The sequence below is a fragment of the Pseudorasbora parva genome, chromosome 4 (genome assembly GCF_024679245.1).
Source record: "Pseudorasbora parva isolate DD20220531a chromosome 4, ASM2467924v1, whole genome shotgun sequence".
NCBI lineage: Eukaryota > Metazoa > Chordata > Actinopteri > Cypriniformes > Gobionidae > Pseudorasbora > Pseudorasbora parva.
The window spans coordinates 6432588-6449268 of NC_090175.1; the positions used below are offsets into that span (position 1 = coordinate 6432588).

Genomic DNA, 16681 nt, shown 5'->3' on the forward strand with positions numbered 1-16681 from the left:
TCGGCTGAGATCCAGGATGGAGTTTCAGCACAAGAGTGTCGAATGCCCTCAGGTCAACGCTGCGGATGCGGTCAGCTACACCTTCGACCCGGAGCCCATGCAGGTGGGTCGAGCTCGGCTCTCCCGGGAGGAGAGAGCGAGACGGAGATCCCGTGGTCTTTGCCTCTACTGCGGCGGGACCGGACACCTGCTAGACTCCTGCCCGGTAAGAGGACCACGCCCGGCGGTAAGGAGAAGGCTACTGTCGGGCGGGATCTCCGTGGAAAAGACCTCATCCTCCACTCTCCTTCCGGTGAGATTGCTGTGGGCAGCCCAGGAATTTTCCAGCCCAGCACTCCTCGACTCGGGAGCGGAGGGTAACTTTCTTGACTCTGCCCTTGCACACAAACTCAAAATACCCACCATTGCACTTAAGAACACCATCTCTGTCAACGCACTCAACGGACAAGTTCTCCCTGACATTTCATTCACCACTGAACCACTTACACTGATCACGTCTGGCAACCACACTGAACTCATTTCATTTTTTATCCTGGACTCCCCTTTGGCTCCCATTGTCCTCGGTCACCCTTGGCTGGAGTTACATAACCCAAGGGTTGACTGGGGACAAAACTCTGTGTCTGCGTGGAGTGATAAGTGTTATGAGTCTTGTTTGGTGTCTGCTTGTTCGTCTGTGTCTCGTTCTGTTTTTCAGAGTGAGACGGTGAATCTGTCTAACGTGCCTCCGGAGTACCTCGACCTGAAGGAAGTGTTCAGTAAGTCCCGAGCTGCTTCTCTTCCTCCGCATCGTCCCTATGACTGTGCTATAGATTTACTCCCAGGTAAGTCTCCGCCTAAGGGCAAACTATACTCTCTTTCTATTCCAGAGAGGGAGGCCATGGAGAAATATATTTCTGATTCTCTAGCCTCCAAATTCATCCGCCCTTCCTCTTCTCCAGCGGGGGCGGGGTTCTTCTTCGTGGGGAAGAAGGATGGTTCTCTGCGACCTTGCATTGATTACCGAGGGCTGAATAACATCACGGTAAAGAATACCTATCCTTTGCCGTTGATGTCTTCAGCTTTCGAGAGGTTACAGGGAGCATCCGTCTTCACGAAGTTGGACTTACGTAACGCTTATCATTTGGTTCGCATCAGGGAGGGGGATGAATGGAAAACCGCATTTAACACCCCCAGGGGGCATTTTGAATATTTGGTCATGCCTTTCGGCCTTTCCAACTCCCCAGCGGTTTTCCAGGCACTCGTCAATGATGTGTTGAGAGACATGGTCGACCAATTCATATATGTCTACCTGGATGACATTTTGATTTTTTCTTCGTCTCTCCAGGAACATGTTCGACACGTCAGACGAGTGCTTCAGAGGTTGCTAGAGAATGGGCTTTTTGTCAAGGCGGAGAAATGCGCTTTTCATGCACAGTCTGTTCCTTTTTTAGGGTACATCGTGTCATCGGAGGGAATGCGCATGGATCCCGACAAGGTTAAGGCTGTGATGGATTGGCCAAGTCCAGATTCCCGTAAGGCCCTACAGAGGTTTCTGGGGTTCGCCAATTTCTATCGGCGTTTTATTCGCAATTTCAGCCAACTAGCCGCACCTCTGACTGCCTTGACCTCTCCCCGAATGACGTTCAGGTGGTCCGATACAGCCGAGGCTGTATTCGCCAAACTGAAAAGCCGCTTTGTTTCGGCTCCCATCTTAGTCGCCCCTGATCCCACACGTCAGTTCGTGGTAGAGGTCGACGCGTCAGAGGTGGGGGTAGGAGCGGTTCTTTCACAGCGCTCTCCCTCAGATGACAAGATGCACCCGTGCGCGTTTTTCTCCCATCGTCTTTCTCCTGCCGAACGCAATTATGACATTGGTAACAGGGAGTTGTTGGCCGTCAAGTTAGCGTTGGAGGAGTGGCGTCATTGGCTTGAAGGGTCGGGGGTACCTTTTATTGTATGGACGGATCATAAGAACCTTGAATATATTAGATCTGCTAAAAGACTCAACTCCAGGCAGGCTCGGTGGGCACTTTTTTTTCGGACGTTTTGACTTTGTTCTCTCGTACCGCCCCGGGTCTAAAAACATCAAACCCGACTCTTTATCTCGTATTTTTGATGCTTCCGAACGCCCGGTTACTCCCGAGTGTATTTTGCCAGAGAAGATAGTTATCTCTACACTCACATGGGAGATCGAATCGAAGGTCAAAGTGGCCTTAGAAGGGGTAACGCCCCCGCCCGGCGGCCCACCGAGTTGTTTGTTCGTTCCGGAGGGGTTAAGATCCGAGGTCCTCAAATGGGGTCACTGCTCCAACATTGCTTGTCATCCAGGGGTAAACCGCACTTGCAGTTTAATAAAGCAACGATTTTGGTGGCCACTTATGGCTCGCGACATTCGCAGTTTTGTTTTGGCTTGCTCGGTCTGTGCGGTTGGTAAGACATCTAACCAACCTCCCCATGGGTTACTTCAGCCGTTGTCTGTTCCTTCGAGACCCTGGTCCCACATCGCTCTAGATTTTGTTACCGCCCTCCCGCCCTCCCAGGGCAAGACGGTCGTTTTGACCGTCGTGGACCGATTCTCGAAGGCAGCACATTTCATTCCCTTGCCCAAATTACCCTCAGCCAAGGAGACAGCGGTATCTGTAGTAGACCACGTCTTTCGGTTACATGGCCTCCCGATGGACGTGGTCTCTGACAGAGGTTCCCAATTTGTGTCCAAATTTTGGCAGGAGTTTTGTAAATTACTAGGAGCCACGGTTAGTCTGTCTTCGGGTTATCACCCCCAAAGCAACGGTCAGACCGAGAGAGCCAATCAGGATCTGGAAAGAGTGTTGCGATGTTTGGTATCCAAGAATCCTTCATCCTGGAGCCAGCAACTCTCTATGGTTGAGTACGCTCATAACTCGTTACCAGTGTCATCTACGGGCCTTTCGCCATTTGAGTGTAGTGTAGGTTACCAGCCACCTATTTTTCCTAGTCTGGATTCCGAGGTCGCGGTCCCCTCTGTTCACGCCTTTATCCAGAGGTGTCATCGCACATGGACCAGAGCCCGTGAGACTCTGCTCCAGGTGGGAGCGCGCACCAAGGCTAAAGCCGATCGCCACCGGTCTAAGCCTCCCGTTTACGTCGTGGGTCAAAAAGTGTGGCTTTCTACCAAGAACATTCCTCTCCGCTCCGTATCTAATAAACTTGCTCCCAAATTTATCGGCCCGTTCACTGTCACCAAGATCATTAGTCCGGTGACAGTCCGCCTCAAACTCCCTCCGGCGTACAGGAGGATTCATCCCGCCTTCCATGTATCCAAAATCAAGCCTGTTTTTCACTCCCACCTTAATCCGCCAGTCCCGGTTCCCCCACCGCCGCGACTCGTAGATGGGGAACCAACGTATTCGGTTAATCGCATTCTGGATTCTAGACGGAGGGGACGCGGTTTCCAGTACTTGGTGGACTGGGAAGGTTACGGTCCGGAGGAGAGAAGTTGGGTTCCTGCTAGGGACATTCTGGATCACTCCCTTATTGATGATTACAATCAACAGGTAAGGTCGGCTGGGAGCGTCAGGGGACGCTCCTAGGGGGAGGGGTACTGTCACGGTTCATGGATTCCCTGTCTCACTCTTGGGTGCGTGTTGAATGTAGGTGAGGGCGGAGCCTGGGATTGGCTCATCACGCACCTGTGGCTGATCACCTGCACCAGCTGCAACTCATCACCTTCACCCTATTTAGTCTCTCTGTTTCTCTCTTGTCTTTGTCAGAGCGTTGTTGGATGTTTCCCCTTGTGTCTCCGTGTTGGTTGTCGTTTCCCCCTTCCGTGAAACGCTGGATCCCTTCCCGGATTACCTGTACCGACCTCCCGAGTCACAGCTGCTCACAGCCTGCCCGTGTCGCCAACAGAGCCTCTCTCACTGCTCTGTCTTATCCGGACTTCTTCAGTGTTCTGAGTTTTGACTTCTGTGACACTATCCGTCAAATAAACTAATTACTTGCTTTTGAATCCTGCCTCTGTGAATCCGTTACAGACATGAGATTGACTGAAACTGAGTGTTTCACCCCCCCTTTAAAGTGTTACATGATCTAAAAACATGCATTTCAATATGCTTTGATGGACACGCAGGACTAATGAACCATACTTTCTTTCAGCACCTGCTCCACCTTCATGACGTAGATGCCCGGACTGAACAGCCATTTGATTGACGCGGTCACGCAAGCTCAGCAGGGCCAACTCTATGTGACTGTCTAGCATGCTTTCAGTTTCTGATTATTTCCACCGTCTACTTGCCAGTTTCCCTGCCCTCACTCAGCCCACTTTCTCGGCATTGGCCGTGAAACATGGTTTGGAACACCATCTCACCACTACTGGTCCACCCGTCTACGCCAGCGCTCGATGCCTCAACCCGACCAAGCTTGCCGTTGCAAAGGCTGAGTTTGCAAACAGAGCGCATGGGAATAGTCCGCCGATCCGACAGCCCGTGGGCCTCAACTCTTCGATTTGTCCGCTAAACCTGGCAGCGACTGCTACCCGTGTGGCAACTACAGGCGGCTTAATTAAGCAACGGCACCTGACCGATACCCAGTCCCGAACAACACACCGGGCTGGCTAGGGGATATTTTCCAAGGTGCACCTCATCCGGGGATATCATCAGGTGTCGGTACAACCACAGGACATTCCTAAGACAGGAGTGATCACACCGTTTGGTCTGTTTGAATTCCTGTGCATGCCTTTAGACCTTAAAAACGCTTCCCAATCTTTTTAATGCCTCATGAACTCTGTTTTGGGCACCTACCTTTCCTGTTTGTGTACTTGGATGACATCCTAGTGGCTAGCACATCCAAGTCTCAGCACCTGGAGCACCACCGAACCCTTTTTGAGCGGCTTAACTAACATGGACTAACTGTCAACCCTGCCAAGTGCCAGTTCAGTCTCTTCACTATTAATTTCCTTGGACACAGAGTCACTAAGGGAGGAGCTGTTCAATCAAAGGTGGAGATGGACACACAGTTTACCATGCCCGTTCACAGTCAAATCTCTGCAGGAGTTCCACGGCATGGTGAATTTTTACCATCGCTTCATTCCACGAGCCGCTCAGCTCATGCAACCTTTACACGAGGTCTTGAAAGGTAAACCCAAGTACGTCGTGGACTGGACTGAGAGCAGAATCAAGGCTTTTGCAACCACTAAGGCAGCCCTAGTGAACACCACGATGCTGGCGCATCCCTCTCCTACAACCCCCTTTGCCATCACCTTGGATGCCTCAGACTACACTGTCGGTGCTGTCTACAAGAAGTGGGTAAGCGGGGGCTGCCAACCAGTGGCTTTCTTTAGCCGTCTGCTGCGCCCCTGCAATTGGAAATACAGCACTTTCAACCGGGAGCTCCTGGGTCTTTACCTCGCCATCAGACACTTTTGTTCCCTGCTGGAAGGGTGACATTTCCCTTCTTTTGTGGCATACAAGCCGCTGACATTCGCCATGGCCAAGGTGGCTGAGCTGTGGCCCGCTCGCTAGCAGCGTCATCTTTTCTACATTTCGGAGTTCACCACAGACGTTGCCGGTAAGAACAACTGTGTGATGGATTGCCTATCGTGCTGTGACAGGAGCAGTCCATGTCGGTTTGGATTACAACGGCATGGCGACGACTCAGACCACAGACCTGGGTGTACCACTCCTGAGGACCTCGGCTACAGGGCTGCAGATTGAGGAAGTGGTTTTTGGTGATGCTGGGACCACGCTCCTGTGTGACATCTCCACGGCTGGTTTGCGGCCAGTCGTCCCCTCAGGATGGAGATGACAAGTTTTTGATGCCATCCATGGTCTCTCCCAGCCTGGTTCAAAAGTCAAAGTTTGTTTGGCATGGCCTTAAGAAGGATGTTAGAAACTAGGCTAAAACACTTGTGTTGAGTGCCAATGGGTCAAAGTACACCACTACACTAAAGCCCCATTAGAGTTGTTCCACGTTCCAGAGAGACGTTTTGACCATGTAAACGGGGACATAGTCAGTCATCTGCCCTCATCTCATGGTTAACTATGGTTGATAGGACCACCCGTTGGCTTGAGGCTGTGACACTGACATCAGTGGCATTTATTGAAATGAAACGGGCATTCATGGTCCGTTTCGGCACGCCATTCCGGGTTCTGGAGACAGGGAACAAACATTTTCTGGTGGAGAGGGAGAGACTCTCAATTGACCGACTTAAACCTGCTCACTTGGATGTGGACAGGCCCATTGACCTGGCTCAAGCCCGTCGACGTTGACAGCCTCCTGCTCTGCCCGTTGGCTCTTCGCAGCAATTTTCACACTATAATGTATTTAAAAATCTAGATTCAGATATTCTGATCTGTGTAACATCCAACTTGCAATCCAGTCACTTGCATTTATCAATGTTTTTGCATTTTATCCATTTAGTATTTGTTAGTTACTCTTGATTTTGCTGTTATTCCAGTTGTTTCTTCCTTGTGTTAATAATGCAGTAAAAGGTACATGTTAACGATATCTCACAAATCCTTCAGATTTGAGATGCACCGATGAATTGGACGATTTTTGATCAATTTACAACCATGGGCATATCGGCTATAGCATGAAAAAAACGGATGGCTTGTTAATGAACTGCTTGAAGGCACCGAGGTAATGTCTGATGCATAATCCAAGATTAGAATGTAATATTCCCGCTGCGCTGCTGTCTGCGTTTTGATGTTAATCAAACAATAAAAGACCAACAAGATTCGCTCACAATTCAAAATAACTTTTTAACATTTCATAGGTAATCATTTCCGCGATGCAGACAACGCAGATGGAATCCAGTCATTAAAACAGAATTTAATGCATAACGCAGAAAGTCACGGAATTTGTCAAAGTTTTGATAAATAAATAAAATTTAGGTCCGTCACTTAAATCAAATCGGGATATATAAGTTATTAGTGTCTCTGGATATTAAGCTGCAAAGACTCTTTAAAAATGAATCCTGCATGTTTCTGTGTGTTTCTGTTTGAATTAATGGTGCAGATGTGCCATTTCATTTACCACACGAACGCAGGCACACACACACACACACACACACACACACACACACACACACACACACAAACACACACACACACACACACACGTTGCTCTATGTGGTTTACTGGGACTCTCCATAGGCGTAATGGTTTTTATACTGTACAAACCGTATTTTCTATCCCCTTACACTGCCCCTAAACCTACCCATCACAGGAAACATTCTGCATTTTTACTTTCTCAAAAAAACATCATTTAGTATTTAGTACATTTGATATGTCCTCATAAACCACATTTATAGTGTAATACCAGTGTAATACCCATGTAGTTATACAAATTTGTGTCCTCATAAACCACATAAACAGGCTCACACACACACACACACACACACACACACACACACACACACACACACACACACTTTTTCAGCCTCAATACATGAGGACATGAATACATGTCCAGTCACTTTATGAGCATTTTACCGTTTCATTCGACAAAATCTAACGTCATATCATAAACACACACACACAAATAAGCTCGGAAGTCTTGACGGCAACCCGTCAAAATAAAAGTTCAGTTTAACAAATTAATTGTGACAGGATTAATATTGTACAGTAGAATTTAGATACGTCTCAATGTAATAATAATAATATATGTATTTAATTTGTACAGTGAAGAATATACAGTGTTATTTAACGTTAAACCTACTTAAAAAGTATGTGAGCATATAAAAAGCATATGTATCTTGTTTTATTATATTTATGTTGGCCTGCTGAATGTTAATTGGATCCAGTCTATGTTCATTAGAAATTATTTGATAATGCAGCAATAAGCTAGCTAGTAAGGTATAAGTTAATGTGTTTTGTTTTTAACTTTGCTGATTTAAAACATGAGCAAAACGCTATTTTAACAACAACATTTCAAATAAGAGGGCAAGAAACAAATATGGGTATTGGTATCGGAATCGGCCAATAGTTGTTTGTTAAAGGTGCCCTAGAATGATTTGAAACAATATGTTAAATTGTTCTCTGATATCTACATAGAGAGTATGTGGCTTACTTAAGGGCAACAATTGTCCAGATACAGTTTTACAGCTCCATTTACAACCCTATAAATTGTCCCTAGGATGTAATGCTCTGTTTATGCCTTATTTGGAAGGGTCATGAATATTAATGTTGAGCTCTGCTCTGATTGGCTTATTTCAGCAGCTCACAGCAGTTCAGTGAAGCGGGTCGTGAGTCCTGACCATCCTGACAGAAAACAGACCGACTGAACGACACTTTAAGCAGAACATCTCAAATGGAGATTGCTGAAATGCAGCTTACTTGTTTATTTGGTGTTTTCAGATCATCTGCGGGCGAGAAAGAGCTTGCGTGTTTGCGGTTGCCAGATTTCAGTAATTAAATCCCCCAAAAAGAGCTTTTCTGTGAAAAGAAACCCGTATACTCTCCGGTTTTTACCTAACATGTCCAATCTGGCAACCTTATGCACACAAGCTCTCTCTCGCGCATGGACGATCTGAAAACACCAATAAACAAGTAAGCTGCATTTCAGCAATCTCCATTTGAGATGTAGGCTAATAGCTAATAGCCTAATCTGAAATACAAATAGGCAAAAACATCATAGGAAACACCATACTTCAGTTCTCAAAAATATAAATATATAACTTATATTTTTACAAAAGGAATAGCCTTGTCAAATGAGTGTCGTTTTAACTTATATGGTGGAAAAGGTGACGTTTGCAAGAAGGATCGAGTGAACGATCTAAGCAACGTATCTACGGTTGTATTTTGTAATACAAAGTAATATTACCCTTTAATTGTCATTAGACACACTATTTATTTTCCTATTGTTACTGTACTAGCATCTTGCGTTATCTAGACAATGCTGTCTCTCTAAGAAACTTTCAATTTAATCAGAAATTGTTTAAACAACTAGTCAATAAGTGGATCAAATCGCTACTTACTGCTTGCAGGAATATAGTTGCCACTTTCTTCAGTTCAGGACGCTGAGCGAAGCTTGCTTGAAATGAGCCGAACAAACGAACGATCTTGAGATAAATTGTTGTGGTATTTTTTTTATGTGTGGGAAGGATAGAAGTCTCTGCACAGCCTGGAACATGACTTGTGTCCATGTGAGCAGCTTGTACCTGATGATTCGCTCCATTTCCACCTGACAATGCACATGTTTGGACAGATGCAAATGTTGGGGGCGTGTATGTAAATGATCCCCAGCGCTTGCGTCAAGGTTGGGTTTATGTTGAGAAGCACTTTTTTTCTCCTGGTGTTTTGGATTCACGAGATTTACATAAGAAGTAGGAGGCAATGGTGTTTGAGACTCACAGTATGTGATGTCCATGTACTGAACTCAATTATTTCACCCTGGCAAGGTTAATTCAATTTTTCATTCTAGGGCACCTTTAAAATCGGTATCGCCCCCCGAAAATCCTATTGGTGCATCCCTACTTCAGATTGGTCAGATGATAAACTTCCTACAGTTTATATAATTCTAATTCTGTCAATCTCCCACGATTGTTCCTAACTGTCAAGGTGAAATTCATTGACTGGTGCCCCGTAATATAGGTAGAATCATCTGACACTCTGCTTAGGTGAAGTGTGACCGAAAACAATATTAATACTAAATAATAATATTAATATTTAATACCAAAAATCCCTATACTTACCCTCCTCCTTGCAGTGACAGGTCAGAGGATTTGCCCATGATGTGGAACGACTTGCCTTTTTCCAATCCTAAATGGTCTCTGTAACTGGTAGGAGCCAAAAATGGTCTCACTTTTCCCTCAGCTTTCTTATCCTTAGGACCTACAGGACACCCGGGGATTCAAACATCAGTTCGAGAGTTACATGCTCTAAATTTCAATATGCTTTGATGGACACGCAGGACTAATGAACCATACTTTCTTTCAGCACCCGCTCCACCTTCATGTCATAGATGTCAGAGTCCTGTACCAGATCCATATCCAATACTGTGACTTTATAAACTGTCAATGATACGCGTTATATTGTTATCAGCATCAGCTGTGAGAGTGGATCTTAGTGACTGAGAAAGGAGAACATGACTTTACCATAATCCATGTCAGATTCAGAGGGTTTATTCGAATGCTCCTGCTCTCCGACCTGATGCTTCTTCTGGTAGCTGCAGTTTTCTGTTATGAGAGGTTGACATTTATACACAAGCACAGACATTCATAACAGACCCAACAAAAAGTTCCCCCCCCATTCATTTAAAAAACTAAACAAAAAGCCCTGTATGCATCTCTAGATGTGCATACATTTGATGAGAGAATGAAGTAAAAGACCATTTAAACTGTTTAATTGAAGACTTTTTGGCTTTTATAGCAAATTGCTTGTGATATTTCTCATTTATAAGCTGCTTTAGATAAAAGTATCTGCTGAAAGAATAAGCGTAAAAGTAATAACACAATACCTTCTGCACACAGGCACAAATCTCCCTTACACAGTCTGTATAGAGCTCCACCTGCCCGTTCAGGGTGGTAGAACTTCGTACAGCGAGCATCTGAACACACACACACACACACACACGTTTAATAAAAGATGACTGCAACATTCTTCTAGCATTAGGAGACCACTGTCATAATTTATACATAGTGTCATTATTAATAGCACTAAAATGACCATGTTCATTTGAGAGCCACAGTTTAAATAAGAAAAAAGTGTGTGTGTGTGTGTGTGTGTGCGCGTGCGTGCGTGCGTGCGTGCGCACCAAAAACTTACTGGGTGAGTAATATTCATATATTGTGACTGCGGCAGGTTGAAGCAGACCAACATTAATCATCTTGTGCATTCTGAAGGTGAGTTTTTCTGTCACTTTATGAGAAACCTAATGAGACAAATACGATTCAAAGTAAATGTACATGATATTAAATATCATATTGCACACTGGAACTGCCCACTTTAACATTTGCAGAAGCAACAAAAAATATGTAGAAATTTAAATTTAAAACCATGTTTGTAGTCAAAATTATTAAGTATTGTATTTGCATATGAATTGTACCGTTTTCTGTTTTGCATAGCTGAAACATACATGTCTTTGTTTATATAGTCATAGGCTAGATCTATATCTATATATTTAATTTGCACTTTGCATGTTCATGCGTGTACATTAAAGACTGCATCAGAATTTCATTTCAGTTTCGTGGATAAAATAATTCAACAATACCCTCCCAGACAGCAAGCAACCATCAGAACAAATGTTAAATCAATCTTAACGGCATTGAATCAACATCCCGTTTGGGCCCCCAATTAATGTAGAATTTTTTTTTTTTTTTTTATGTCATGCAAAAATCAGTGTTAATGGCATTGAATCAATGTTAAAATGTGATGTTGGTTCAACATCATGCTTTCACTCTCAGAAAATGAACTACAACGACTTGCATCTAATCTTACCCTTGGCCAAAGGTGTTTTTTTTGTTATATTATATTCACCAACAAAAACTTTCTTGCCACAGATCAGCCATTCCATTTTTTTTAAACGTCTATTTAGACAGACACACACACACACACACACACACACACACACACACACACACACACACACACACACACACACCAAGATGGGAGTCATTACTCATGAGCGTAACACTTTATGGTGGCTCCCAGCATGCATTGCGGCATGAAGCATTTTACCATTGTTGAGATCCATATGCTGATTCTTGATGTGTGTGTGTGTCTAAAAATAGACATACAAAAAAATTCAGAATGGCTGATCTGTGGTAAGTACGGAAGCCCTGAACGGCCATGGATAATATTTTTTTTTCTGTCTTGTTATGTCGTGATCACGAGTTAATTATCTTGTGATCTCAAGATAACAAAAGTTGTTTTCTCGTGATAACGACATAATTTTCTCGTGATCTCGAGATAACAAAAGTTGTTTTCTCGTGATAACGACATAATTTTCTCGTGATCTCGAGATAACAAAAGTTGTTTTCTCGTGATCACGAGTTTCATTCTGAAATACTGCAGAGCACCCAGAGTCTACGGTTGCTGTAGCAACGAACACAACTTTCACGGGCATCTGATCAATGGATAATAAACCGTGCCATCTTTCAGCAAAATCTTTGCTTCACTTAATACACATTTTATTTGTGTAATTAACATGTTTAAATGATCAAAAGAGAAGGATCCTTCAGAAGGATGGCAGATTATTCTGTTCTATTCTAAAAATCGTTTAGTTTCGATTCAGCCCATTTTATTTTCCTCATTCGTTTGAAATAACATTACATAATTTGTTTGTTATTAGTATCCTTCCTTCTAGCCTTTATTCCATTAAAAAGCGGTGCAGTAGCCTACTCCATATTTCTAAAAACAAACAAACGTTTAATCCAGTGAATACAGTCTCGTACAAAATACAATCGTTTTAATTGCACATTATCACTGATTTAAATTAGGCTGCAATAAACGTATATGCATCTTTACATGGGCTATACATCACATCTAGGCGATACATTGAGTGACACAATCTGGCAAACTAACGGATATTTAGGCTGCTGATTAAAATGGCATTTTAATGCACAAAAAGGTGCATATAGAATAGTGAAATCAAAATGAGTTTAACAGTAAGTTTAGTAACGCACCAAACGCTATTATAGCAAACTAATCACATTAGACCATTCAGTTATATTAATTGCCTAATGCACACAGTACTGCACAAATTATAGTGATCACGAAAGGTCTTCAACGCGTTCAATCTGGACCAGTACAACACATGATGGATAGGCTATACCGCACCCCATCAGTTAATTGGTTCTATACTGCCACCTCGTGGCGCAGTTGTGTAACTTAGAAAATATGAACTCGTGATCACGACAAAACAACTTTTGTTATCTCGAGATCACGAGTTATTTTCTCGTGATCACGAGAAAACAACTTTCGTTATCTTGAGATCACGAGAAAATTAACTCGTGATCACAGCATAACAACACAGAAAAAAATATTATCCATGGCCGTTCAGGGCTTCCGTAGGTTTTGTTGGTGAATATAATATAACAGATAACCACCCTTGGCCAAGGGTAAGATTAGATGCAAGTCAGTTGTAGTTCATTTTCTGAGCGTGAAAGAATGATGTTGAACCAACATCACATTGTAACATCGATTCAATGCCATTACCATTGATTTTTGGATGAAAATGTAAAAAAAAACAAAAAAAAAATCACCAAGGTTTCCTTAACAAAAGAAAAGATGTTTTTTTTGACATCATCAGGTTACACAGTCTGCTGAAATACCTTGTTTAAGTAGAGGATGAGGGATCCTCGCTCTGACAGCACTTTATTTTTTTCATATTGCTGAATGTATCTCTCCTTCCCTGAAGACAACTGAGAGCAAGAACATGAGAAAAAAACCTTACTACATGACGTGTGTTATGGCCTATCTGCAGATGTGTGTTATATTCTTCTTCTTTAAATGTGAGGTATTACTGTATCAGTTTATCATCATAATACCTCTTTAAGATCATTTTCATCAACATCAAATCCTGTCGGTATGCCTATGTCAAGAATAGTCATAGTGGCATCGGTTGTATCGCTTTTGTACCTGTGAAGATGGAGATAGAGTGGATATTATTAACCCCTTAACTGTCACGGTTTTCCAGGCAGCACAGCCATCGAGGCCCCGCATGGGTTAGCCCAGATGAAGTGAACACTGCTCAGTGTGCACACTACATGCTGTTAAATGTAACATTGAATCAATGCCGGAGTTAATGAGATAATTAAGTGATGATTGAGGATAATTAATAATACAAAATGATCATGTATGAAAAGATTCAATTGTGGATGGCATCAATGAAATAGACCACTATAGGATGATCATATTTTAATCATCAAGCAACAATATCATCTGATCACATTTTGCATTTCTAGCCATAACAAACAGTTACAGCAGCAAGAGAAAAACTACTGTTAAAAAGTACTGATCACCATAATGGTGACTTCAAACTAAATTATTATTTTCAATAAATCATCAACATCTAAACTTCTAATTCTCAATAAGAGCTTCTGTAGTCGTCTGACAGAAATAAAGTCAGTCTGGTTAGTAATGTGTGAAGCTGGTAATGCTGTTTGTGGAGTTGTTTAATCCTCTGATGAGATCTTCAGAGATTTAATGTGCTGCCACACATTTGATTTAGATTTTTTTTTTTTGTACAGTGCCAACCAAAATTAAACATCTGTCTGTCATTGGAGCTTGACGTCAAACAAACGTTGGATTTAGACATCAACCCGACTTTCATTTTCAACCAAAATATGACGTCTGACTGACGTTGGATTAGTTGGAGTCAAACGTCTTCCTGACGTAACATTGACACATTGGGTATGCCTGCTGGGTTAACTCTAATGTGTTTCATCTGAAGTCACCATAACGTGGTTGACTGGTCCAACATTCTTGACAAAAACAACGCAGCCTGAAACTCACATCAGTCTTTTCAGTATGATAGACCCAGAAGTAGACATTGAAGTATGTCCCACAACAACTTTGTGTGCTACACATACTTCAAGAAAGGAGTTAAACCCCAAACAATCTGAATTAGGTTAACAGGAGCAATCTTCAATAATGTTCAATTAATCACTTATTTATCTCATTAACTCCAACACTGATACAGTGATTACAGTGTTTAACAGCCTGTAGTGTGCACACTGAGCAGTGTTCACTTCACCTGGGCTAACCCATGCGGGGCCTCGATGGCTGTACTGGCTGGAAAATGGTGACAGTTAAGGATTAACAGGTGTTCAGTTATTGTCCATCTACTCTTGTGTTTAAGGATGCTTTCACACTAGAGATTTTGTTTTGAACCTGAGGTTGATTGATGTCAAATTTATTATATTGTAGTTTAACATAGAGCTGCTTATCTCTACATTATCTGTCTCTAAAGAACAAGTTGCCTCTGGGTAAGAACCCAGTGAAACTGTACCCAGATAGCAACAATGTGCCGGCCCAGATCCGCCCCACATCTGGCACATTTGGAATACACATATGGAATACTGATCTGGCCAACATATGGCACGTAGAATACTGATTGGGCCCACATCTGGCACATGTGGAATGCTGATCTGGCTCACATCTGGCACATTTGGACTACACATATGGAATACTGATCAGCCCACATCTGGCACATGTGGAATACTGATCAGCCCACATCTGGCACATATGGAATACTGATCTGGCCAACATCTGGCACATGTGGAATACTGATCAGCCCACATCTGGCACATATGGAATACTGATCTGGCCAACATCTGGCACATGTGGAATACTGATCAGCCCACATCTGGCACATATGGAATACTGATCTGGCCAACATCTGGCACATGTGGAATACTCATCCAGCCCACATCTGGCAGATGTGGAATACTCATCCGGCCCACATCTGGCACTTGGAATACTGATTGGGCCCAAATCTGGCACATGTGGAATGCTGATCTGGCTCACATCTGGCACATTTGGACTACACATATGGAATACTGATCTGGCCAACATATGGCACGTGGAATACTGATTGGGCCCACATCTGGCACATGTGGAATAATGATCCGGCCCATATCTGACACATGTGGAATAATGATCCGGCCCACATCTGGCACATCTGGAATAATGATCCGGCCCATATCTGGGACATGTGCAATGCTGATCTTGCCCACATCTGGCACATGTGGAATATTGATCTGGCCCACATCTGGCACATGTGGAATACACATATGGAATACTGATCTGGCCCACATTGAGACATGTGGAATAATGATCCGGCCTATATCTGGGACATGTGCAATGCTGATCTGGCCCACATCTGGCACATGTGAAATACACATATGGAATACTGATCTGGCCCACATCTGGCACATGTGGAATGCTAATCTGGCCCACATTTGGCACATGAGGAATACTGATCTGGCCCACATCTGGGACATGTGCAATGCTGACCTGGCCCACATCTGGCACATGTGGAATGCTGATCTGGCCCACATCTGGCACATGACAAATACTGATCTGGCCCATATCTGGGACATATGCAATGCTGATCTGGCCCACATCTGGCACATGTGGAATGCTGATCTGGCCCACATCTGGGACATGTGGAATGCTGATCTGGTCCCACATCTGGCACATATGAAATGATGATCTGGCTCACATGCTGCATGGGTTGACAGCCTGTGGGTGGCCTACTCCTGTTTGCCAGATCTGGGCCACAAGCAGGCCATAGCAATGCCACATGTCAGCCAAGAGCAAATAAATAAACCAGAACTGGATCTTATCAGAGCCAAATAAATCTGTGTATATTAAATAAAAATGCAACAATCATGTTCTATCTGGGGAGTCTCCGCTGGATTCATTATCTACTCACAATTGTAACCAGCTGTCCCTGTACTTACGTTTATGAAGTAAACATACAGTCAGTGTGGGAAAGTAGGGAGGGATTGAACTCTGGCTCCAATCAAGCAACCAAACCAAGTGTGAAAACAGCCTAAATTAACACATGCTGATTGATTAAAAATGAAATGGTTTCTTGACATAAAAATAAATGAGTGTATTTGTTCACATACAAGAAATCCATAGTGAAGCTGTAACTTGCAATGGCCTCTGGTTTTGCTAAAGGGAAACAAACGTTTTTGTTAGATTAAGTTCAAGTTCAATAAAAATAAAATGAACTAAAAAGTATATGTAATACATAGTTATTTGGAGGGTTTTAG

General features: G+C 43.3%; 1 protein-coding gene across 2 annotated transcripts in view; it reads right to left on the reverse strand.

The window, feature by feature from the left end:
* The window catches only part of LOC137072758 (complement C3-like), an 83904-nt gene that overhangs the window by 10219 nt on the left and 57004 nt on the right, over window positions 1-16681 (reverse strand). The window contains exons 32-39 of one of the 2 annotated variants that reach the window (XM_067440680.1): window positions 16535-16580; window positions 13445-13535; window positions 13229-13318; window positions 10722-10827; window positions 10414-10503; window positions 10052-10132; window positions 9884-9967; window positions 9650-9788 (exon numbers count right to left, since the gene is read on the reverse strand). In XM_067440680.1, the coding sequence (XP_067296781.1) occupies window positions 9650-9788; window positions 9884-9967; window positions 10052-10132; window positions 10414-10503; window positions 10722-10827; window positions 13229-13318; window positions 13445-13535; window positions 16535-16580 (727 nt within the window). The remainder of the gene's footprint in view (window positions 1-9649; window positions 9789-9883; window positions 9968-10051; window positions 10133-10413; window positions 10504-10721; window positions 10828-13228; window positions 13319-13444; window positions 13536-16534; window positions 16581-16681) is intronic. The other variant, XM_067440681.1, reaches the window with a different exon arrangement.